Source organism: Oryx dammah, unplaced genomic scaffold (assembly GCF_014754425.2).
Source record: "Oryx dammah isolate SB20612 unplaced genomic scaffold, SCBI_Odam_1.1 HiC_scaffold_13, whole genome shotgun sequence".
Taxonomy (NCBI): domain Eukaryota; kingdom Metazoa; phylum Chordata; class Mammalia; order Artiodactyla; family Bovidae; genus Oryx; species Oryx dammah.
The window spans coordinates 39,881,066-39,907,294 of NW_024070197.1; the positions used below are offsets into that span (position 1 = coordinate 39,881,066).

Genomic DNA, 26,229 nt, shown 5'->3' on the forward strand with positions numbered 1-26,229 from the left:
GGCTGCAAAACTAATACCTATACTGCAGAACATGAAGGACAGACAAATGACTTGCCAATTTTACAACATTTTTATACAAATATTAACTTGGCTACTTAGCATCTAGAATTTGGCTACTTAAGGTTCTTATTCATCTGTAACAATCATTTCGGTATTAAAAAAAAAGCAGAACCAAGTTACAGACTTTGCTGCTTTAAAAGAAAAACAACTAATATAATCAACTTGTATTTCTTACATCAGAACTTTTGCCAATTAAATGCTCAGAGTTAAGATGTTTCAGACGTTTCTGCCTTGAAAAAAAAGAAAACTAAACAGAAAAAGAATGAACATAAGAACACACTGGTGTCTGCACAGTGAATAACAATGAAAGAACTTATGTTACTAACATAAAAATCAACCCATGATTTCCTTTGTTTTATTCATTGTGATAGCACCAAATGCATAATTTGGAGGTGCATGTGTTAACAAGAGCTGTAAAACTGAAGAGCTTTCTAGTTCTGTTTCTTCTCCTAACTTAAAATTAACCGTACCAACAGTGCTATTTGGTACCATAGCAGATGTCACAGTAGTTGTAGCTAACATTCAACAATTCAAGCTTTTTTGTTTCAGACCCAATACAAGGTACCACTAGTGGCTCAGAAACCACATAAGCAAGGAGGGAGGGAGAGAGGGGATGTGTGTTGGGGGCAGCTTTGAAATTAACCAGGCTCAGCTTATGCTCCAATTACTGAACAAAAGACAATCCTGGGGGACCTCTCTCTGAACCAGTGCAAGAAGCAAACTCTTTTGTTTCTGATCAAATAAATACAGCATTGGCGCATAGTGGATATGCAGCAAGGGGAGTCTCTGCCTGGGGATGGAAGGGGCAAGAGAAAAAAAGAACTCAGAGACCCTAGTGTGTCACTGATGGTTAAAACCTATTCCTGAGGGAGACATCTAAAGTTCACTACGGGAGACTGAGAAAACCCCCTTCATTACTTAAAAAACCCCATGTCATTAGAGCCACGCTTTTCCATGCCACTGTGGCCAAAGAAATAAGTTAAGAGGACACACTTTATGCTAGAATAAACTGTAAACCAGCTCAGCCTCAATCTGTGAGTATCCCAAGGAGACCAGAGGAGTTGCACGGGATTTTGAATGCAAAGGGCCTCAGAGTCGAGACCACTGAGAAATGCTAAGTGATCTGCCTCAGACCCCAGCCCAAGTAAGTACGGGGAGGTCGCCAAACACTGGAAGAAGACACCTGACAAAGGAGTGCTTGTCCACCTGCTGTATCACTAGCTGCGGTGATCCACTCGTAAATGCCTATTTGGTAGTCCACCACTTAATTCTGTGTTTTGGCTTTATACAGACTTAAGCCTTAAAAACGAAAAGAGAAAATGGTAGACAACTAGTGGACTCAGTATTTATTAATATAACAGACATAAATGGGCTTATTTCACAAATGCAGAGACGATATCGGATTCTTTCTACCAAAGAGGATCAATATGATCTTTTCAAAATCCTCTGTATACTGCACCATTCTGAAATACAATGGCACCTAACTTGTACATCACACTCTGTGTGAAAAATACGGACAACCCGAAGTGTAAAGACAGATGGATCTTACTACTACAATGACCAAAGTGCATTAAGGTCTTTGTGTATTTGAAAGATCTCCAAATTTCTGGTGAGGGCTCAAATTTTTAAACACTATTCCATACAAATTTCCAATGAAGTATGCCTTTAGATACTTCCTTAGAATTCACTGTAATGAAAATCTTTAATAGAAAAGTTTCAAGTTCATTGTTTTTATTTCCATCTCTCTATAGATTTCCTCAGTTAGTCCATTAAGTAACTTTTTAGCAAAGTACAGGTACAGGATCAAGAAAGAGAGAAGAAAATTTCCAAAAATAGTAGCAACACTTCCTCCAGCCTCAGACAGCCATATTCCAAAGTCTCTGATTTTCTCCCTCATGCAGTTAACTGGTTTTAAAGATCTGAGTAGGAAAAAATAAAAAATAAAAAGGAGGGGAAAAAGTAGCTCTAATTTCCTTAGGCTTGTGTTTGAAACACAACAAGGATGAGGAGACATTTTTTTAAGAGGTGGCATTAGTATGCCTTTTTTTTTTTAAACCTGTTACCATTACTAAAGAAAATTACAGAACAGAAAAAAGGAAGCCACTGAAATTCTGTGGTTCAGTTAGAATTATGATAATCACTCAGTGAAGTTACCATGTTCAAGCATACAACTTGTAATGCTTTAAAGTACATTAACAACATGTAGGGCTTCACCCAGAAATCAAACTATTACAGAATCCTGATGAGCTCTGTTCTCCCTTCTGCTGGGCTGCTGGGAAGATCAAGTAATATCACTGGAGGGCAAGTGCTTTTAAGAGTTAAAAATGAGAGACCATGTGAGGTCAGGCAAGCACTGTCCCCTATTCTAGCCTTCAGAGGCACACAGGCTCCCAGTTCCCTTCCTGGCCACCCCCACCAACCTCCTCCCAGCTCCCCTCTCCCAGCGGAGACCTTGGTCCCTGGCCCCATGCTATATGCTTCCCCTCTGTACAATAGCTTGTACTGCCACAACTCTTACCTCTAGACCAGTGACTCTGGAAAATTCTGGCTGGAGTAAGTTTCTGAGCAGTGTTTCTTACCCTATCTTCAAATGTTTCAGGGGCATTTCCATGAAGATATCTTGCCAGAACATCGAAAACTGAAATCAAATCTCAACTCCCAATCTAGTTAACCTTCCTAATTTCTCAGCCTTGACCAACAGTGCCCATCCTTCTTGTGCCACAAACCTCAAGTGATTTCTGAACATCCTTCTTAAGCCCATCAGGCACCAACTGACGCAGATGTTCTATTCCAAATGTTTCTCACACACCTTTTCCTCTCTGTTTTTTCAGCCACCAACCTGGTCCTGGCCACCATCACTGAGCCTGGATTGCTGCAATCGCCTCTGAACAACACTGCAGCAGGTATCCTTCCCCTGGCCCAGCCAACTTCCCCAAGTGTTTCCACACCCTCCCTCCTTTCTTGTTGACACTTACCTGCTCCAAAACTTTCAATGGCATGTACTGCCAACACTCTACTTCTTGGTAGTCACTCCTTTCACATCTGTTCCTCCTACACTGACAGAGTTTATTTTTTAGCATATAACTTCTATTCTCACCTCCCTGACCTTGTTCAGGTCATTACTCTCATATCCTCTTTCACTTCCACAAGCTAAGCCCATTTAATCCTGCAAGGCCTACTGAGATGGTGACTGTTTCAGGGGATCTTCCCCAATCACCCTAGAATGCAGGCGTCATTACCCCCTTTCTCTCCTCTGAACTCCCTATGGCATTTAGAATCTCATGTGATTCCTATTTAGTTTTGCCAGTCATTTCACATGGTCTTGGACAGTTTGACCCTATAATAGGAATGTTAGTCTTGGCTCTCTAGGTAGAGAACAATGAGTTTCCAGAGGGAAGCATCCAGAATTTAGGTTTACTCTAATTGTCATCAGTGCCTACCATACTGCAGTCCTTAATGGGCACTCAACAAAACCACCTCATTGATTTTTATTAGTGTTCACTAGGCCCCACCCAGGGAGATGGAGGTATCTACTTATAGGGGAGCTAAATATTACTTTCACTTATTGTTTGTTCTTTTAAATCTCTTCAGCTCCCTGAGATAATTGCAGCCTTAGGTACTAAGATGCTGAGATGGTTCTTGGCCAATGTGCACAGGCACCAAACCGTCTTTGTGACTAAGCAATATTATCAACAGTGTTCAATCCCCAAAGTCAGCTTCCTTCTCAGTTGCATCAAGAGCCAAGGAGGTTCCGGGAAAATGAGATGGTCCTGGCCCAAAGTCAGTGGTGTGGCATTCACAGCTGATCTGTCCTGACAAATCAGCTGCGAATGAAAAAGCAATCTGCTAATTTTATCAATGACATTTCACCTTGAGTATTAAGTGAAGACTACTAGATTTAGGCAGTCATTAAAGAATCAGAGGATCTCTGCTCATCTTATTTAGCAGGAAAATAAATTAAGGTTTATTATCTGTTGTTCATATGCAAACTTGTCTGCTTAGGGCTCAAGAAACAACAGGAAAAAGAAAGCTCTCCTTCCTACTGCCCCGCAGCAGGGTTCTGCCTCCATAAGCTTACCAAGGGGACAGGGTTAGGAGTGGGCCAGAAACTCAAGGCAGGTAGGTGAAGGTAATTTCAGAAGCTAGGCTTCCACTTTAAGCATGTTTTAAGGAAGCAGTGTCTCAGTAAGTGTGGTTATTAATGGGAAGGGGCTGAAGTGGGAGGAGGCAGTATCTCTCCTCAAATATTCCTCCAGGAAAATTCACTGCAATCCCAAGTTCCAGAAATTCAGAATGGGAGTTCTCTTGTCAGTTTGGGTCTGGGTCTCTGTCTCTCTCATAAACACACACACAAACAAATACATTCCCAGCATCTAGTCAAGCCTTAGTATTCAGATAAAGGGAACAAGTGATTCTGGCAAGAACCTGGAGATTATATGAAGAAGTTCTACCTCAATAACAACAAATGAAATAATAAAGTCAATAAAAACTCATCTTCATTACAGTCATGAAATTTCAGGGGCAGTTCATTTCCCTTGTGGCATAGATTAAGAAAACAGGGAAACTTAGAGCCTCACAGGTCCAAGCCCTGGGTTCAGGCCCGAGTTCTTTGCTCTCAGGGTTCTCTACACAGCACTATGACACTGTATCAACACAACCTGGTGAGGGGTGTGCTTGATGAAATCCGACTTCAGGGAATCTGAAGTTCTTCCATTGAGGATGATGGTGGATACAAAAGAACAGCTTCTGGCTTGCTAGTCTTGTCACCAATGTACTTTACACAACAGATGTATTTCTTACCAGGTTGATTGTAAATAGAATTCTTTTAAACAACTTCTATTTTAAATTCAGTAGGGAAGCTGTTATCTGAAGGAATACTAAAGCTAAATATCACCCCAAGAGTTCTTTAATAAATGCAGATATTCAGATTTTGGATTTGCTTACTAAAGCAGGGCCCATCATATTATTACTATTATTTTAGAGAAAAGACATTAAAACGTCAATTTTCATGCAGTTTTTTTTTTCTGTATATATTTACTGTTTCTGTTATTAACTGGAAAACACTGATGAGGCCAGAAATTGATTAAAAGAAAAAAACACTCAATAGAAAGAAAAGGATTACTAAAATTACTCAGTCCTCAAGGATTCCAACAAGGGAAACAAGGAAGTATTTCATTATCTGGTCTGAGTTTCAAAATCTACTGACATATAAAATATTAGTCCTGAAATCTTTCTAAGAAAAATTTTATAAGAAAATAACCAGAGTTAAAAATTACATGCAAAATAACAACAAAATGAAGTGTTCCTGTGAAGCTACCCGTATATTATTCTAACTTAATCTAGTCAAGCCTTATGGGTTAAATGCCCTGTAAAGCTACCTACAGAGGATTTCCAAAGGCAAGGGGGTAATTAAATCTAGTGGAAAGCATTCTGAAGTTGGAGTCAAAAGATCTGTGTTCTAGGTAACCCTACACAACTTATTCACATCATGCCTCAGTTTCCTCATCTGTAAAATGGGAAAATGCCACCAAACCTATATGATGAACACTGTTTATCTTCACCAGCTAATACAAGAGGATTATTCTTCAAAGCAAAGAGAAGATGTTTCAAATGATTTCTAAGACGCACAAGCTGCAGATTTTAATACATTTTTGAAATATGCAGAATGATTTAGACATTTCCAAGGAAATACTTATTCTGACTCTCTGCTTTCTTTCATGGCATCTGTTGTTACTAGCAGCTAAGGAAAAGTAAAATCTAATGTCATTAACAGTCGACCAAAGATCTTCAGCACTCACTCAGTGCAGAAGGGGCTCACAGAGAGAAACAAATGAAAAGGTAAATAAAATGAGGATGAGAGAAGCTGAGGAGAAAGGCAGAGAAAATCAGGTTAATGAGTAAAAATAGGAAGTCCATCTTTCATCTCTCCTGGCTCCTACTGATGGCAGACAGTGTATTTAATCTGCTGAGAGACCATATTTAAGGCCTCCCTTTGGTATAGTCCATCCATAAATTATTAACGTTAGCAGAAGCAATAGCACATCCACTCACAGTGATCACAGAGGAAAAGTGATGATTAACCAAGACGGGATTATTAATCCCTCCACTTCCTGTTCTTCCATCCCCGTCTCTTCTTCAGCCCCCACTGCGCTCTCACTGCTTTTTAGGCAGTGTATATTAAGCTACAGCTTCGGAATCAGAGTCAATTCCTTCACGGTGAAAAAATAATCAATGACTGATTACAAGTAACAGACTTAATATATGTAAGTTTTTAAACATATTTTATTGACCACTGTGCCCTTCATAGAACAAGAATAAAAACAAGGGTGGTGGGGCTTACAAGGGTGGAGGGCCAGTGGTTAAGAATCCACCTTGCAATGCAAGGAACATGGATGTGACCCCTGGTCCAGGAAGATCCCACCCACATGCTGAGAAGCAACTAGGTGGGACACCTCAACTCCTGAGCCTGTGCTCTAGAGCCCACCAGCCAAAACTAGAGAGCCCACGTGCTGCAACTACTGAAGCCCACACCTAGAGCCTGTGCTCTGCAGCGAAGAGTATCCCCTGCTCATTGAACTAGAGAAAGCCCGCCATACAGCAAAAGAGACCCACCGCAGTCATAAATAAATAATTTTAAAAAAGCAAACAAAAACAAACAAAGAAAAAAACCAATGGTGGTTTCGAATTCTTTATGGTCTCAAACACTTAGATGATAAATATACTGCTTTGCAGGCTGCAAGTTCAGCGTTGGTCCACAGGTGGACTAAGTGTAACAGTTGGCAGAGATGGCTAGAAAAGAAGGGGTCACTTATTCTAGGCTTCTATAATAGCTTAACCCAGTGGATCTCAAGCTGCAAGGCTTGTTAGAACAGGTTCTGGGGCCCACCTCCAGAGATCCGGATTCCTTAGGTCTACGGTGGGACCTAAGAGTGAACATTTCTAACAAGTTCCTAGGTGATGCTGAAGCTGTTGGTCTGGACACCACCCTTTAGAATCACTGACCAAGAGCTTCTTTCCTGTTGCCAAATGCATTAAGGGCATGAGAGGAATAGAGAAGGAAATTAGAACCTGAGGGAGAAGATTAATACAAATACAAAGATGAGATATGTAGCTCCTTTCCCTTCCTAACCCCCAATGAAAAACCTGGAGGCCTAAAGAGCTCTTCAATGTCTGCTGCTCCAAAATAACCCCCATTTCCACAACATTCCTTCTCCCCAAAATATGAGATAGTAGGATGAATAAGTTAACACATGGTGAGGAACACATATGAAGCTGAGAACTAGATTAATTTATAACTCCATTCCTAAAACATGAGAAACAACATCAAATATGCCCTTTTCCTTGGTCATTTTCTTCCCCATCCTTCCTTCTACTTAGGATCTGGCTTTAATGCATGATCAATCCTCAAAACACAAGGAAGTTGTAATACCCTTACCCAAAACAGCTATGTACTGTAACAGAAAACTCGTTCTGTTATACACCTTCAATATCAAGCTGAGTTAGGCACCAAAAGAAAAAAAAAAGAAAAAGTAAAATATTAGCAGAGGCTTTAGCCAAGGGCCAAAAATAAGGAAATGCACTTTAGAGCATCCATTAAGAGAGCAAAATAAGAACAGGTTAGCCAGATGGATAAACTAAATTCCACCTCTTTGGGGTTTGCAAATGCAGAAAACCCAAGTAATGATAGCACATGATGAAGAGCAAGGCCTGGCTCCCACAGAACCAGCTTCTCCACACCAGCTCAACCCCACACCCAGACTCACTCTACAGAGTACACAGCGTGGGTGGGTGCATGCTGCCAGGCTGCAAGAACCATTCTAACAGCCATGATTTCACAGCTGCTACTTGACTGGAAAAAAGGAGGTACGCTCCCATTAGCAATGGCTGCTCCGGATGCCAGCCAGTCTAAAAGGCCGGGGGTGGGGTGTAGACAGAGAAAGAGAGATGCAAAGGACAGAAGGAAAAAGGCAAGAATGAAAAGAAGAAAGGAGAAAAGACAAAAAGGACAGACAAAAAAGAATGGAAGAAGAGACAATAGTCCAAAGGAAGGAAAGAAACAGGGAGGGCGAGCCAGAAAGCAAAAAACTGGCAAAAACTAAAAATTTCTCCCCTGACTTGCTCTGAACCCTGATAGTCTAGTTCAGCTAAAGTTTCAAATATGACTTTTGCTCCGGTTTGCCACTTAGCATTTGCTTGGCACCAGCGACCTACTCAGACAGCACAAACCAGGCTGACAGGCTCTAGTGCAACAAATCTCAAGAAACCCTGGGCCTCTTCACACAAAGGGCGTCTATAAACTATGTCAGCAGCAGTTACACTTCTGTTCAGTATCACTTTTTATTCCAAAGTATATCTCAGATGGAAACAGTGAGGTTTGTCACCAGTCTATAGTATTGCTCTTCTTAGCAGCATTTTTGTCTCTACAACTGATTTAGTTAACCAGCAAATCTTTCATGTGGAAAGGAATACATGGAAATGTCACTTCAAAGAAAACAAGTAAGAAAACGTCCAGGGGGAAAGACAGAACCAAAACATCAAGAAATTTGACCAGTGGCAAAAGAACTAACTTAACATCTTTGCAGAAAAATAAATAAAATAATGATGCTGTGGAATTTACCCAATCATCCATCCCTAAGGCTTTCCTCAGCAAGGCATGATATGAAGCATCTGGATTCAAGTTCCACCTTTGATAGTAACTAATCAATCCTGATCTCGATTTCTTCCCTTTCTAAATAAAGATGATGCCAACATCCATTCACCTCACCTCAAACACTGCAGAAAGGAATAAGACAGTGATGGACAAAGCCCATTGCAAAGTATTATACGAATGGAAGGATTATCACGCTGTGTCCCTCAAAGCTCACATAAATTTACTAGTCTGCTACTTCCCCCTTGATCTTCCAAATCAGGACAAAGTCATAAGACTTCTCAATAACAATTTTCCCCAGTGGTTTGAGGGGGACAGTGAAATGACATAATGATCATTCATGAAATCTGTATCAGATCTCTATTCACACATTAGAAAACCTTTTCTGTCACAGAATAAAGGAAAAGACTATATTACTTTATAGGCATTGACCAATGGCCTTATGAGGGCCATTCTTATAGTCTACCTCTAACATGTTTCATGAAACAGTTCCTCACTGCTCTGTTAAGTCAATTTTCTCTGTCATTTTCAGAGATGTTTCACAGCTTCAAGTACGTGGTCCAAACAATTCAACACTCCCCAAATGGTGGCAGTCAAGAAAGTGCACGATGGAGCCATTTCCCAAGTACTCTGAACTAAGCACATCTTGCTTTTGCAATTAGATGGAAAAGTGCATTTCCGCTTCTAATGCCACTGAGTTCTCATTCACACCCTTAAAATCCCAAATTTAATGGTTTCTTGTCATCTAATTCCCTCAGCCCTCATTTACCCTCAATTTCAGTCAAGAGGTATTCAGGTTACGGAAAGGAGGGTAAAAGTCTTTCACAGACATTTACTACTTCTCTTCCAACCATTTTGAGCCCAGCTTCCTCCATAAGCAAGACACTGTAACCGCCTCTCAGCTAGACTCTATTTTCAACTTCACACAGGGAGAGTGGCACCGGGCACGTGCTGAGGACCACTCACAAGGAAGCAGCTGCTTAGCTGGGACCCACTCTGGCACATTACCATGCCCGCCCAGTTCCCTGCTGGTCTTCTCGTCAAGATTGTTATGTTAGTCTGCATTTATTTCTAAGAACTAGTTAGTCCAGAGGGTATCAATTTGCATGACTTCAGGTGAATGTCAACTCCTCACTTTTGTGTTGGCTCCTAGAAAAGCCTGATTTTGCTATGCAGAAATTCTTTCCTGTATTCTGGAGCACACACACCAAGTGGAGGGCTTTGCCTGTGTCTTTAAAGACCAAACACACATAATACCCTCAGACAGCCAAATCATATTACTAGATGTAAGATCTCAACATTCCGGCACACTGCCAGAACTTAATGGCCAGTCAGACGCTAAGTGAGGATATGGGTCTGCATTAAACCTACAAAGAAGTCAACAATCAATAGTTCAGGACTACAGTAAAAATCTGATGTGCCCTTTAAATTGCTTCTAGCATCATCCTTCTAACTCCAGCTCAGCTTCAGAAGCAAAACAAAACAAAGATGATCAAGCAAGAAGCTGAACACAACCTATTTTCACAAGCACAAAGCCTTGGCATTTCAAAACTAAAAGCTGCTCCAGGATTTCACAGAAATCCTTTACAGTGTACCTGTAGGGCAGCAAACCTGAGAAATAATAGGCTGGGCCTTAGACAGTAAATTAAACTGACAACTCAGCAAGCAGAAAACTACGGCAAAAAAGCCAGCACCTGGAGATAAATGGAGGAAGCAGGTTTGGCTTTCCTGCAAAACTCATCTCCCCTCAAAACCAGCACGGGTTTGTATTAGTTCAGAAAGCACATTCCAGCTTCTCCCTCAATCAACCTTATTTTACTAAGCTTATCTAAATAAGAGAGATGCTCACCATATCCATTCTCTATGAGCTTTATGCTCTTCATTTTGCTCTAAGTGAGCACTCAGTTATACATTCTATTTCCTATTTCTACCACGATAGTCTTCAATATACCCTGAAAATTCACTCCTGTGCTAAAAGAGTCTACAAATGAAGTTTAAAATCTCATGGAATAAGGGCAAGGACCGAACTCAAACTGACAGAAGGGAGTTCAAGTCTGGCACACACAGCCTCTTAGGCCTCAGGCTCCTTCTTGGTGAAATGGGGTTAATGTAAATACCTCAGAGGGTTACTGGAAGGACTGAATGAGGAAACCCAGGAACTGCTTAGTACAGTATCTGGACACAATACATTTTTAGTTAATCTTCAGCTCTGCCTCCTTGATTTTAGCTGGGATAAAACAAGACAGAAATTCAAACTTGTCTTCAGTGCCATGTTTCACCGTACAGCAAGGAACGCTTAAAACGAAAGAAAGGAAGGGAGGGAGGAAAGGCGAAAAGAAGAAAACACACCTACTGAAACCAGAACTACCCAAGTACAGCTGAAGAAGCACCTGTCCACAGTTCCGTCTGTAGCAGGTAACTACAAAAACTGAGAATTAGCATTTAGAAATTTTTATAGCAATGTGACAAGAGTAGTTTTATGTCTACTGACTTTAATTAAAAAAAAAAAAAAAAAAAAAACAAAGCTTCCAGGAATTCCCTGGTCTAGCAGTCCAGTAGTTAGGACTCTGCACCTTTCACTGCCGAGGGCCTGGGTTCAATCCTCAGTCGGGGAACTAAGATCCCAGAAGCTGCATGGAGTGGCCAGAAAATACAAAACAAACATAAAACCAAAACCTAAGGCTCACAATTCTGTCTGTGTTTAACTTCACTTTTTCTAGTAATTCATTGCACTTATTTTATCTTAGTCTGGGATAAACTGGGAAAGAAGAAAAAAGAAAGTTGAGAAGCATGGATTCTATTAGCACCTTTTGAGTACAACACCTATCACTCTATTCCTTCAAAACAAACACATGTAGGACCTCATCACAGAACCAAGTGCTACTAGTGAAGGCCTTAAACCTTTAAGGACCCACACAGCCCTGCTCATTTAGAGACTGGTTCTGCTGAGAAAGACTGATACGTACTGTGCATAACAGAGAATCTAATAAGAAATGAGAAAGCGCTCCCAGATAACATCATACAAGTATATTTCGGTACCTTGAGCAAATCAAGCATATTATAACCTTCCATGGTTGTTTCCACCTGTCCCTAAGAGAGCAACAGCTTTTTTAAATAGACATTTTTTTTTCCATGAGAAGGAGGAGGAATGGAGTAAACTGTGCCCCATATCCTTGCACTTTTGCCATTCATAGAAATAAATCAAATCAGGTAGCAATAATAAAAATCAGCCAGTGGATCCATACTCCCACTTACATTCTGCTGACCTAATCCTCCCCTCTGTGTTATAAACTAAATGAATGGTTGGGGCTAGTTGTGAATGTGTGTTACCAGACAAGAGGCTTTTGTACAGTTTCTTGGAAGCTGTGTCCCGCCCAGCCCTGCTCAGCCGATCCTGCCGCAGCGCTTCAAGTGCTGCGGCTTTCTGAAAAGCACAGGCAGGATTCTGCTGATGGCATCTCAGCCTCGCAGCCACTCCGTGGTGAGAAGCAGGGTCTCGCCTTTCTGTCCTCCAAGATAATTAAAGCTGCACGTGCACTGCTGCTGATCGTTAGTGTCGCAGACCAGGAGAGTGGGGGACTCACTCAACCTCTCCACATCTGAAGTGCAAGATGGAAGCCAACCATTTGAGAGACCGGAAAACGCTCAAAAAAAAAAAAAAAAAAAAGCAATACACACTGGTTCTGAGAGCTCTGCAGCAAAAGAAATTCTAAGTGCAGGTCTCGTCAGCAGAGGATGATGCCCATCCTACCTCCCGGCTTCTTTTCCCAGTCCCTGCTAAAAAACAGACAGAAGCAAAACCACGGGACTCTCCTGTCTAGAGCCCTCTCTCAGTCCCTTCACAGGATGCGGAATTTTAGTGGAGACAGGGAGAACCTGGGCTCAGAAGTTCGATGACTAGGGAGCCACATTTTGCAACCACAACCAATGGAAGGGGCCAGATCACGTTGCCGGCCTGCAAAGCCTCGGACTGAACATTCCGAATCGGAAATAAGAGATCACAGGGCGCTGTGGCAAGCAGATCCGAGTGGCGACCAGGGTCAAGATCTGCCATCTGAGAACGACAGGCTGGTCTATAGTAAGTGTGTTCAATATCTGACTAGGTTTTAACCCCTATTTAAATCAAACAGTTCAGCCCATTTCTAGCTCCTGAAACCAAGCAATTTAAAGATACCAGACTGAAGATGACAATATACGTTTCTTATCTCCAGAGTTCTGGCATCAATAGGTTAAGAGAGGCTGGTAAAGAGGGAGGAGATGACTGAATTCCAGTTCAAAGGCACCAGTGCCTGGCCAACACTTGAAGTGCTCTATTAAATTGTTAGATAAATATTTTAGCCATGGGCTTCTTCCAAAATACTCTTACAGAACCATTCCAACTTCTTTCTTCTTTAAGTTGGTAATTGATATTCCTCTGCTCACTACAGGATATAAGAAACCTCTGAGAAGACAAAAAAGCCTGTCATTTCCTCCCTGCTCAGAATGCATTCAGCATCCATTTACTTGTTTGTTCTGAAAGCCCTGCATTCAGGAGTAAGTGTGAATGGATAAGTAAAAAGGCTGAAATCTTCTATCCCTGGCTAACATAAAAGCAGTTTTTCACGTTTTCCACAGATGATGCCTCTAACACCCATTTTTACTACCATTTTTAATTCCATTTACAGGACACTTTAATATAATTGCATACTTTGCCACCAGACCACAATGTCTACCTTTCCCCTTATCACAAACAGGCAGGAAAATTAAGTCATTTCAGTACTTCCCACAGCAATCTGCATTAGCCCACCTAATTATAAACACAAAACAGGATGGCACATTAACCTGCTTCTGCAAAGACACTATTTTTTCCTTTTTACAAGTTTACTGGCTTTTACCAGCTCTGAGATTTATTCCGGGTCAGGGTTTAATGACAAGGAGCAGCAAATATGCTCATTAAGTGGGGGTGATGTGGGCGCCGCAGTGTTTCCATGAGAGACGAAGCCTAGCAGGGCTACTGCCTTGAACAAGAGCACAGGGAGAGATGCACCTGATCCACATGCACCTCAGCCCTTACAACTGAATTTTAGCCTAAAATATACCCGGTATTTGTTCTAGGAAAGAGTTTTTCTCTCTACTAACAGGCTTTGGATCCAGTGGGAACTGGATTCATTTGCTAGTGAACCCAAGAGTATTACCTATAGGTTGTTTCAAGTCCAGGACAGAAAGCTGTTATAAGGTGGAAAGGGCAAGATTCAAATTTCCATTAAAGTCCACTAAAAATTCAAAAGAAAGGTTAGCATGAACGTCCCACTGACTCTCTTAGGAGCAAGAGGAATATAACAAAGAAGGTTAATAAACACAAATGCTTAACTAAATAAATATCTTCACACTGTCAGATTCCATGCAATGGTCTCTTACATTTTTATATTAACATTATGTGAAAACATTTAAGAGCAAAGTCTTATTCCCTCAGAGACCACAAATCAAAATTCTAAATCATCCAATATTGGGCAAGATCACCATTATGTGCAGAAAAGACTGCTCAAGTATATTTAAGAGCAGAAACAATAAGGCAGGTAGGTATGTTTTGCCTATTTTAAACCATTTCTCAGAACTGTTATACAAATTTCAGTATGCAAACAGATACAAGTCTTATGAATGAACCTCATCTCTTCCTTAACGTACTAAACCAGTTTTGGTAAGACCTCTCCTTGGTACACACACTTAGCAGTTTCAATTTCTAGAAACAATGCAAATAACAATGATTTACATTTCTTTAAAAATAATTCCAGATTTAAAGGAAGTCAAGAGATACCTGGAGTAACAAGCAAATTTGGCCTTGGAGTAAACAATGAAGCAGGGCAAAGGCTAACAGAGTTTTGCCAAGAGAAAGCACTGGTCATAGCAAACACCCTCTTCCAACAACACAAAAGACGACTGTACACATGGACATCACCAGATGGTCAATACCGAAATCAGACTGATTATATTCTTGGCAGCCAAAGACGGAAAAGCTCTATACAGTTAACAAAAACAAGACTGGGAGCTGACTGTGGCTCAGATCATGAACTCCTTATTGCAAAATTCAAACTTAAATTGAAGAAAGTAGGGAAAACCACTAGACCATTCAGGTATGACCTAAATCAAATCCCTTACGATGATACAGTTGAAGTGAGAAATAGATTCAAGAGATTAGATCTGACAAGAGTGCCTGAGGAACTATGGACAGAGAGGTTCATGATATTGTGACACTGTACAGGAGGCAGTGATCAAGACCATCCCCAAGAAAAAGAAATGCAAAAAGGCAAAATGGTTGTCTGAGGAGGCCTTAAATACAGCTGAGGAAAGAAGAGAAGCAAAGGGCAAAGAAAAGGAAAGGTATGCCCATTTGAATGCAGAGTTCCAAAGAATAGCAAGGAGAGATAAGAAAGCCTTTCTCAGTAATCAGTGCAAAGAAAGAAAGGAAAACAACAGAATGGGAAAGACTAGAGATCTCTTCAAGAAAATCAGTGATACCAAGAGAACATTTCATGCAAAGATGGGCACAATAAAGGACAGAAATGGTACGGACCTAACAGAAGAGGATATTAAGAAGAGGTGGCAAGGATACACAGAAGAACTGTACAAAAAAGATCTTCACAACCCAGATAACCACAATGGTGTGATCACTCACCTAGAGCCAGACATCCTGGAATGTGAAGTCAAGTGGGCCTTAGAAAGCATCACTACGAAAAAAGCTAGTGGAGGTGATGGAATTTCAGTTGAACTATTTCAAATCCTGGAAGATGATGCTGTGAAAGTGCTGCACTCAGTATGCCAGCAAATTTGGAAAACTCAGCAGTGGCCCCAGGACTGGAAAAGGGCAGTTTTCATTCCAATCCCAAAGAAAGGCAATGCCAAAGAATGCTCAAACTACCGTAAATCGCACCCATCTTACATGCTAGCAAAATAATGCTCAAAATTCTCCAAGCCAGGCTTCAATAGTACATGAACCATGAAATTCCAGATGTTCAAGGTGGATTCGGAAGTCAGAGGAACGAGAGATCAAATTGCCAACATCCGCTGGATCTTCGAAAAGGAAGACAGTTCCAGAAAAACATCTACTTCTGCTTTATTGACTATGCCAAAGCCTTTGACTGTGTAAATCACAACCAACTGTGGAAAATTCTTAAGAGATGGGAATACCAGACCACTTTACCTGTCTCCTGAGAAATCTGTATGCAGGTCAAGAAGCAACATTTAGAACCGAACATGGAAAAGCAGACTGGTTCCAAATAGGAAAAGGAGTACGTCAAGGTTGTATATTGTCACCCTGCTTATTTAACTTATATGCAGAGTATATCATGTGAAATGCTGGGCTGGATGAAGCACAAGCTGGAATCAAGGTGCCAGGAGAAATATCAATAACCTCAGATACGCAGATGACACCACCCCTATGGCAGAAAGAGAAGAACTAAAGAGCCTCTTGATGAAAGTGAAAGAGGAGAGTGAAAAAGTTGGCTTAAAACTCAACATTCAGAAAACTAAGATCCAGCATCCAGCCCCCTCACTTCATGGCAAATAGATGGAGAAACAATGGAAACAGTGAGAGACTTTATTTTTGGGGGCTCCAAAATCACTGCAGATGGTAACTGCAGCCATGAAATTAAAAGATGCCTGCTCCTTGGAAGAAAAGCTATGACCAACCTAGATAGCATATTAAAAAGCAGAGACATTACTTTGCTGACAAACGTCCATCTAGTCAAAGCTATGGTTTTTCCAGTAGTCATGTATGGATGTGAGAGTTGGACTATAAAGAAAGCTGAGTGTTGAAGAATTGACACTTTTGAACTATGGAGTTGGAGTAGACTCTTGAGAGTCCCTCGGACAGCAAGGAGATCAAACTAGCCAATCCTAAAGGAAATCAGTTCTGAATATTCACTGGAAGGACCAATGCTGAAGCTGAAACTCCAATACTTTGGCCACCTGATGTGAAGAACTGACTCACTGGAAAAGACTCTGATGCCGAGAAAGATTGAAGGTAGGAGGAGAAGCGGACAACAGAGGATGAGATGGTTAGATGGCATCACTGACTCAATGGACATGAGTTTGAGCAGGCTTTAGGAGCTGGTGATGGACAGGGAAGCCTGGTGTGCTGCAGTCTATGGGGTCGCAAAGAGTTGGACATGACTGAGCAGCTGAACTGACTGACTGAAGATATTGTTCACCCATTCAGAATGCCCCTTCCCTCAACTAATTCAAGCCAGGGAAAGCTTACTGCATTCTCCCCTCAGTATTAATATTTTGCCAGTACTAATCCTGAAGAACTGCTATTAGCATACTAATCATTCTAGGCAAGTCTGACCCTCTTTTCAACAAAGTGCCATAGGAATTTTTGGAACCAATTCCCTACCAACAACTTGCCAGTACTACAAACACACAATTATTAATAGCACTCAACCACGTTTCCTCTTAGCTGTTATATATAGCTGCATTTAATCAGCAGTACCTTAATTCTGAAGGTATAAAATTAAAATATAAACCTCAAAAATAACAATTTAGGTGATATGGGATTATAACACCGGTTATTTGTTTTATACTTAACCAAAGCCATTTAGTTTCTTCTGGTTATTTACAAGATAAGCTAAGAGTGGTTTGAGCATAGCTCTACATTTCCAAGGACAGAAAAAGGAAGGACATAATGAATATTTTACTATAGATACAGTGTGGTAAGCAGAACAAGTTTTTAACAAATCAATTATTATTGCACTATTAGTTTTATATGTGATACATCAGTTCCTTGACTCATTTTCTTATAGCTATTTTCCTCCCTTTTTAAGACTTTTTTTTCTCTTTACTTATACAGGACAGATTTCCATTTGGAAATTTAGCAGACTATGAAGATCTTTAGTTCTGTATAGGGTTTTTGTGTATAGAAGGGGCTGTATTTTCACTTATCAAGATTTAAACTGGCTGCTAAGTCAATTCCTATAACATAATCTAGGTTGCTGTTTACTTTGTGGGAGACCATTCAGAAAGTTTTGTTTTTTCCTAAGCAGGAAAGCCAACATGCTACATTTGGAGGCCATGGGAAGAGAGATCTGAGACTATGAAAGAGGTGGCCTTAAGAGTATCAGACTGAAAGGGGGCTCAGACATTTTCAGAGGTGCTACTCCACGCTAAAGCAAGGTGGTGAGCAAAGGCCTAAAGTATAAAAGGAAGCAGAGTGGTTTGGTAACCTGGTTAGCCGAAAGAGAAACCTCTTTCTCACCCTCAATACTCCCTCCCCTCCTAAATTTAATGCTACCTGTCCTTACCCCGAAAACTAAAGTACTTAAAACTATTTTAAAAATCAAGCTGTTTCTAGCAGTCAGCCTCACCTTTCAAAGGCCTGAAAGAGAGCTGAAGATGAGATCAGATACTTGACTGAGGTTTGTAGTCCCTGGAACAACTAGCAACAGATGCCTTATCCTGACACTCCGGTCCAGTTGCGAAACATACAATATTTCATTTCAGTTAATTTATACTTTTACACTTTCTGGCACTGTTAGTACAGTGGGTTAGAGTAGCTATGTCTAAGTCCCAACTCCTGGTACCAGTGAATGTGATCCTATTTGGAAATGGGGTCTCTGCAAATGTAATTACGATAAGGATCTCTAGATGAGATCATCTTGGATTTAGTGTGGGCCCTAAATCCAATGGCTGGTGTTCTTAGAAGGGAGAAGTGGATTGACACACATGAGGAAAAAAAGAAAAAAAAACCTATGAAGATGGAGGCAGACTACACCTATGCTGCCACAGATCAAGAGAAGTCAGGAGCAACCAGAAGCTAGAAGAGGAAGGAGTCTCCTCTAGTGCCTTTGGAGGGCTCTGCCAACACCCTGATTTCAAAGTTTTGAGGTCCAGAACGGCGAGAGAATGAATTTCTAATGTTTTAGGCCACTAAGTTTGTGGTAATTTGTTATGGCAGCCATAGGAATCTAAGTAAGTTTAGTAATAATATTATTATATTTTGGTCTAATGCCATTTGGAAATATTGCAGCCTAATGCCAAGAAACTGCAGCTCCCATTTTTATGGCCAGCCCAGGTTATTTCTGCACAGCTTTCTTGAAAAATACATGTAATTTAGTGAAAAAGCCCAGAACACAACTGAACTGTGTAACTGTGTACTTTATTACTATATAATACATATCATCCATGGTACATTAGGTCTGTTCAGACCACAGTAAAAATGTGCAGTCTACCCTCAATATTTTTTTTTCCCAAAGACAGAAGTGAGCAAGAAGATCTCTGTGAGAGGAACCGTACTTGCAAGCACCACAAAGTCACTCAGAATAGAGCAGTAGTTGCTTTAGTACCACATCCTGTTAACAATTATTGCTCTTCATCTCTATTACAGCAAACATGTAGGCCTTCTTTATGAACATTTCCAAAAATAAAATCAATAAACATTTTTAAAAATTCCACTAGTATCATCCAAACATATATTTAAGTGGGTTTATTTAAATATGTTACCTTTGCTGGCCACAGCAATTTAAAAATGCATTCTCAATGCATGCCAAGATCATTGATTATGATAAACAACAAAAAACTTGTATTAATTTCAAGCTCCATTAGAAAGAGAAGGAAATACAATCAATGTTTACCAAACAGAAAAGGACAATCTATTCATGGGAAAATGCCTTTTCAAGCTTATAAGTAACACAAACATTGGACAATACAAAGTCTTGGGCAGAATCTACCAAAGGCTCCTTCAGCATTTCCTTTTATGAATTTATATACTGACATAATAAATTTACTCTGACTGATACTCAGTATATGAGATTAGGGTGTGTTCTTATCTCAGAACTACATAGTTGGAAAACATGACATTCATATACAAAAACTGATCAGATTTATACTATGTGAATCATTATTTCAATAAAGCTGGTAAGAAAAATAAGTGAGAAGAAAGTGTCCATCAAAAAGCATATCTGAAAAAAAAAAAAGCATATCTGGTTTTTCAAACTGAAAATGTCCAAATTAACTCTTCCTGGATAATCAATACATGAAGAGAAGAATTAAAAGGAGGATCAGTCCTATGAAGGGGGAAAGCTGGCTTGGCTCCTATATCTGATTACTACACAGGAAGTCAGGAAAGGACATGATACTATTTCATGTATGGGAAGTTAAGGTATAAGTCAGCTGAGCCACACAATACAACTTAAGACTTCAAATCTCTATCAACCACTAGCGCGATCTCAAATTAGGCCAAAAACTCAGTCCTTTGAAAGTTAAATTTTCTTCTTTAAGGCTCTGCTGGCAAGAAGATGAAGTCAACAGAGGATTTTATTTTGAAACTAGTCAGTCTTAAATCTTTACTGCAGGTCTAGATGGTCAATTCCCAAATAATCAAAACTTATCTTAGAGCAGCCAACTCACATTTTTAAAAATATTCCAGAACAGCTCAACCGAGAGGTTAAATGCCGAAATGGAAGCATCCTTCCTCTCAAAGTTCAAAGGTTTCACAGAAGGGGCAGAACCAAAACTCTTAGCCATGCTCATTCCAAACTAAGAAACCTTCTCTGACGTGGCCAAGCATGCACTGCGAGGAAGCTGCCTAATGGGGCTGTTGAGGGACAGTGTTCACACATAAAGTGGAAGGCTGGAATAAATCGTTACTGCCTAACACATTTGTGAACCTGTCATTAACCCCTCAAAGTGGAAAATGTGACACATCAAAGGGAATCCACGAAGTGCCTCGCTAAACGCTGCTGGGTATTCCAAATATGCATTACAAATATGCCGAAGAAAGTCAAAAAAGCAGTTTTTAAAATAAACAACTTATCTGGCATCTTAAACATTAAAAACAACTCAAATAACAACCTTTCAGTAAGTGCCATCTCTTTCCACACTATTGGGATACTCCCCTAAATACACGGTGATTATTCAAATTATTTCAACTATATCCCATTCACCCACCTTGATCCTGTTGTAAGTACTGGGTTGGCCAAAAGGCTCATTTGGGCATTTCCACAAGATGTTATGGGAAAACTCGAATGATCTTTTTGGCCACCCCCAATATTTGTTTACAGGGCATCAAGCAAAATAGAAGGTGGAGAGAGGAACAGTTAAAACTTTAAAACAAACAAACAAAAAAAAGAGGCAATTATACATGCCATTTTAAGATTACATGGAAATAAGAAATCATCTGTAAGGTGAGAGGCAAATATAATTTAGCATATAAAACTGGGAAAAACTGAATTTTCGTAGTCTGGGAACATATCAAAAACACAGAAAATAATGAACATCTGTAGTTATTTAACTCTCAACTCAAAGTCTAGGGTTTTAGGTTTCTGAAGTGGAATAAATGCAGTAGCATTGTGGCCATTAGATGGATTAAAACAGTTCTTGAGAAGGACGGTGGGGTGAAGTGTTTCGAATTGAGCCCAAATAAAAAAAGATCCATTCATACTAGGATTTGCCTCTGTAGGACCTGCATCCTTTTATCTCAAAGGAAAATCAATGACAAAAATAGTATCCCACCATCCCTTCACTCTAACACAAATCAGTGTTCCAATTCCTCAAAACTAAATGGATCACAAGATTTTTCCTTAACAATTTTGGACACACACTCACACAGCCACTAGTTTCTGATTAGATTAACATAGCAATCAATTGTGCCAGTGGCATGCTAGGCTAAATGAGGCTGGAGTGCTCTATCAGGCCATTTCCTGGGGCCACTAATGGAGCCAGACACTTCCTAGAAATCACTAAGTGGGTTTCAGTAAATAGTACTTAAGTTTTCCCCAGCTCTTTGCCAATAGATACAAGCAAGATGCAGAAAAGAAATGTAGAAGAGGAATAGTAAAATTATTTGAGATCTAGCAAAGAAAGTAAGCAAAACTTACAACTAACGTCTCTGTGCCTTGGATTAAGCCCAAAGAAGGACGACAAATCTTTGCTCGCAATTACAATAATTTAAAAAGTGCAGGTCGTAACTGCTTCCCTAAATTCAGTCTTGCAGAGCACTCTGAAAATAATCCAATGTTCCTCCAAAGCTGAGCCTCTCATTCTCTTAATATTTGAAGAAGAAAATTAACAAAGAAATATGGAATTACTAAACCAGCTGGTGAACAAAGGGTCAGGGCCTGCAGCCTGGGTTGCACGCTCAGGGTTTCACTGCACCAGTCCTAGTGCCTGGCACCCCTTACCTGAATATCTGTATCCTTCACAGGCTCAAGAGGCTCGAAAGTGGTGGCTGCACTCAGACTCTCCAATCGCTGTGAGATGTGGGATATGTCAAGTCCCCGAGACCCAAGGAGAACTGACCTATATGAGGATACAGGGCAGGGAGAAAAAAAGAATTAGGACATCTAATGTACTTCCTAAAATATTAAAGAGTATTTTTAGTATAAAACATCTTATACGCTGCATGAATACTTTTGTATGGTTGCTTTATACCTTTCCAAAAACATCTACCACCTGGTATAACAGACACAACATTGCATTTTTTTGTTAAGAGTTCTGATCATGCCTAAATTAGAGTGAGGGACCTATATAGGATAAAATGATAGCATATCAATAAAATCATAGGCTAAACTGCTCCAAATATTTTACAGTGAAGAAAACTATGAGGTGGGTATTATTCTCAATCACCATTTTCCAGATGGGGGAATTAAAGTGCAAAGAGGTTAACCAACTTATTCAAAATCACACAGCCAGGAAACAGCGGAGCCAGGTCACCAAGCTCCAGAGCACAAACTCTTAACCAGCACACTATATTTACAGCCTCTGTGCAGACAGATGTAGTGAACCTCAAAGTTTTAGAAGATTCAGGAGTAACCTAGTTCAAATTTCATTCATTAAGGAAACTAAAAGTCCAGGGCAATCAACAACCTGCAAAGGGCAGTAAAACCAGAATTCAAGGCCAGTTCTCCAAAGATTCTCTTCAAAAGCCAAACATCACATAAAGTGCATCTTCAAATTCCCCCTCTGTTGCCCAGTCTAACGCGTGACTAATAAATGCTTTTCAAGAGAAATGAGAATAATACAGCTGGCTTTATGTCTATTTACTTGAGAAATGTGACAATGGAGACCAAAAAATAATTATAGAGTCTCACTAATATCCAGAACACTTTCTGGCAGAAAGAAACCTAGGAAGATTAAGGTGTTTAGACTGCTGCTTTTGGATTACGGTTTAATACCTCAACATTCCACTGACAGAGTCTGCTCATTCTGAGTAACTCAGAAGAAGCCAGACCACCTGGCAGCACAAGTAACCCTAACACCTATGGGTGTTACACTGAAGAAGACCAACTCTGAACACACTTACTGGAGAAATAAAAGGACTTCTCATGCTTATTTCCACTGTGCTAAGTACACTAATGGTTAGGGCCACTAACAGGTGATGTGCACCCAGAGGACTCCCCACTGTGGATTCCTGTCTCTTCCATCAGAATGGTCAGCTATGATGCCATCCCTGGCCTCCCCTCCAGGCTATCATTTCCAACAGATAATCTTGCCTCTCTCTTCTAACAATCCTTGACAGCTAACTTCCTAATACAGTGGTTCCCAGTCTTGATTGCACGTTAGAATCACCTAGACAACTTCCCTCCCAATGATTCTGATAATGCTGGATGAAGATTGGAGATTGGGTATCAATATAATGCTCTCCTTCCTTTTTTAGTAACAGCTTTACTGAGATATTATTCACATATCACACAATTCACCCACTTAAAGTGTATAATTTCATGGGTTTCAGTGTATTCACAGGGTTGTACAATCATCACCACAGTCTATTTTAGAACATTTTCATCACCCTCCCCCCTCCTAATTTTCCGACAACCCATCAGCAGTCATGGGAATGTAAGATGCTCATGTCTCCACAAATCTCTCCCCAACCTCTGGCAACCACTAATTTATTTTCCATCTCTCTAACTTTTCCTATTCTGGACATTTTCTATAAATGGAATTATAAAATATGTGGTTGCTTGTGACTGGCTTCTTTCACTTAGCATATTTTCAAGGTTCATCTATGTTGCAGCATGTATCAGTACTTTATTTCCTTTTATTATTGTACAGTACTCCATTATATGAATATGCTATATCTTCTATTTATGAACATATCCATTCATCAGCTGAAAGACAGCTGGGTTGTTTCTACTTTTTGGCTATTATAAAAATGCTGCCATGAACATTCATGTACAAGTTTTTTTTTTTAATATTTATTTATTTGGCTGCACTGGGTCTTGGTTATCTTAGCTGTAGCATGTGGGATCTAGTTCCCTGACCAGGGATTGAACCCAGGCTCCCTGCACTGGGAGCACAGAGTCTTAGTTGCTGGACCATCATGGAAATCCTTATACAAGTTTTTACATTAATATATGTTTTCATTTCTTGTGAGTATATACCTAGGAGCAGAACTGCTAGATTATATATTAATTCCTTGTTTAACCTTCTGAAGAACTGTCAGACTATTTTCCAAAGCAGTTACACTATTTCATATTCCCATAAGCAATGTACAAGGGTTCCAATTTTTTCCATATCTTTGCCAATACCTGTTCTTACCTTTTTGATTGCAGCCATTTTAGTGAACTCCCCCTTTTAAACTATTATAGGAAAAATCTTAATATTTTATTATAAAATAATAAACCTTGTACATATTGCTGTTGTTCAGTCACCAAGCCATATCCAACTCTTTGCCACCCCATGGACTGTAGCATGCCAGGCCTTCCTGTCCCTCACCATCTCCTGGAGTTTGCCCAAGTTCATGTCCGTTCCATTGGTAGCACTATCCAACCATCTCATCCTCTGACGCCCTCTTCTACATCTGCTCTCAATCCTTTCCAGCATCAGGGACTTTTCAAATGAGTCGGCTGTTTGCATCAGATGACCAAAATACTGGTACCTATTACCGCTTCAAAAATTAGCATGTTGTAGCAAAGTTTATTTCATCTACATCCCTACCCACTTTTCTCTCTCTACCACCCAGATTATTTCAAAAGAAATCCAAGATATTCCTCCAATTATTTAATAATTTTAAGATTTGTGTCTGTTTGAATAGAACACAAATTAGTTCTCTACTTGCAAATAACTGATATGCCTCCAAGTGTCTTTTCATCTACATAGGCTGCCCCTCTGTCTCATTTTTTTTCCTTACAATTGCTTTGTTTGGAGACTAGTTCATTTGTCCTGTAGAACAATGCTACTCAAACCTGAAACGTGCATGTGAGTCACCTGGGAAGCTTGTGAATCCGCAGATCGTTTCAGCAGGTCTGAGAGAGAGCATAAGCGTCTCCATGTCTAAAAAGCTCACAGCTGATGCTTATGCTGTTGATCTATGGGCCACACTCAAAGTAGCAAGGATGTAGTTTCCCACATAACAGGTTTTACTGACTGCATCCCCATGATGTAATTTAGCAGGGTCCTTTGGCCTCTCCTATCCAATTTCCTGTAAATTGAAAGTAAGTGCTGACAGTCGGATCAGATTCATGTGGCATTATTTTATTTTTTTTTGGTTCGATTACTTCAGACTTTTATCAAGAGGTATGTAACGTCTGATTACCTCTTTTTGGAATGTTACCAGACGCTGATGATCACTGCTGAGATTCATTAATTCCTTAGAGGTTGCAAAATGGTGGTATTCTATCTTTATTAGCTGGAATATTTCCCCTCAGAGACGCTCTTCATCAACTATGTGGTTACTCTGAATAATGAGTTGATTCTCTAGCATCCTCCAAAGGTGACTGATGAGTCTTGCTTTAGTATCATTATGAACTCATGAATTTAAACATATTTGATGTGTTTCACTCCATGCAGTTACTATCTTTATCATGTTCAAAATCATCTCATCTTTGGCTAATAGAAGCCTTTTCAAGTTGGTTTCTGAGATCTTTTGACATGACTCAAGGGGACCTTCATAACTTCCTTGCCATCTGGTATAAGTTCATCTTACACAGACCTGGAATTGGTCAACTCTCCAAAGAGCCCCGGTTACTTTTTATTAAGAAACGGATTTTTAGAGTGCACTCTCTGGGCACTAGGACTGCTCACTGCTACACTGTTTCTAAGCCTTCAACAGGCAGAGCTAGAAACAGAGTTTTTAATTTTGTTTCAGCTTCCTTAAGATAAATTATATCATGAGTTCATATTGACACTTTAAATTCAAAATTAAAAACCTACAGTTTTGGGTTAACCTCACAGATTTTCTATCTGCATCTCTCCCTTCTCTTATACCAAAAGTCCTAGTTCTCAACATCACCACCCTAACTATCTACTTGCTTTATCCTACACTATATACACAACAATCTCAAAACAACAGTATTAATCCCTTCACCAACAATACCATTATTGAAGACTGATTAAGATATTACTTGGAAATGTTCCTCTCTGAATGGTTGTGTCATCAACTGAATGAGAATTTATTTTTTGAAATTTAATTGTTTTACAATTATGCAAAATATTTAGACAATTCCAAAGTCCAAAAAGAAAGTCCGTCTTCTCCATCTTATTTTTTCCCTTTTCCTATAGGTAACAGTTTGTGTTAATCACATCTTTTTACTTTCTGTATTTGCTGCTTTGAC

General features: G+C 39.9%; 1 protein-coding gene and 1 long non-coding RNA gene across 2 annotated transcripts in view; both read right to left on the bottom strand.

Moving 5' to 3' along the window:
• Positions 1-26,229, bottom strand: part of NUP93 (nucleoporin 93) — a 104,205-nt gene that overhangs the window by 53,095 nt on the left and 24,881 nt on the right. Inside the window, exon 3 of the mRNA XM_040253942.1 lies at positions 21,859-21,976. Coding sequence (XP_040109876.1) covers positions 21,859-21,976 — 118 coding nt within the window. The remainder of the gene's footprint in view (positions 1-21,858; positions 21,977-26,229) is intronic.
• Positions 24,802-26,229, bottom strand: part of LOC120873157 — a 1,939-nt gene continuing 511 nt past the window's right edge. The window contains exons 1-2 of the long non-coding RNA XR_005723396.1: positions 25,903-26,229; positions 24,802-25,763 (exon numbers count right to left, since the gene is read on the bottom strand). The exon at positions 25,903-26,229 is cut by the window's right edge and continues 511 nt beyond it. This is a non-coding gene — a long non-coding RNA (uncharacterized LOC120873157). The remainder of the gene's footprint in view (positions 25,764-25,902) is intronic.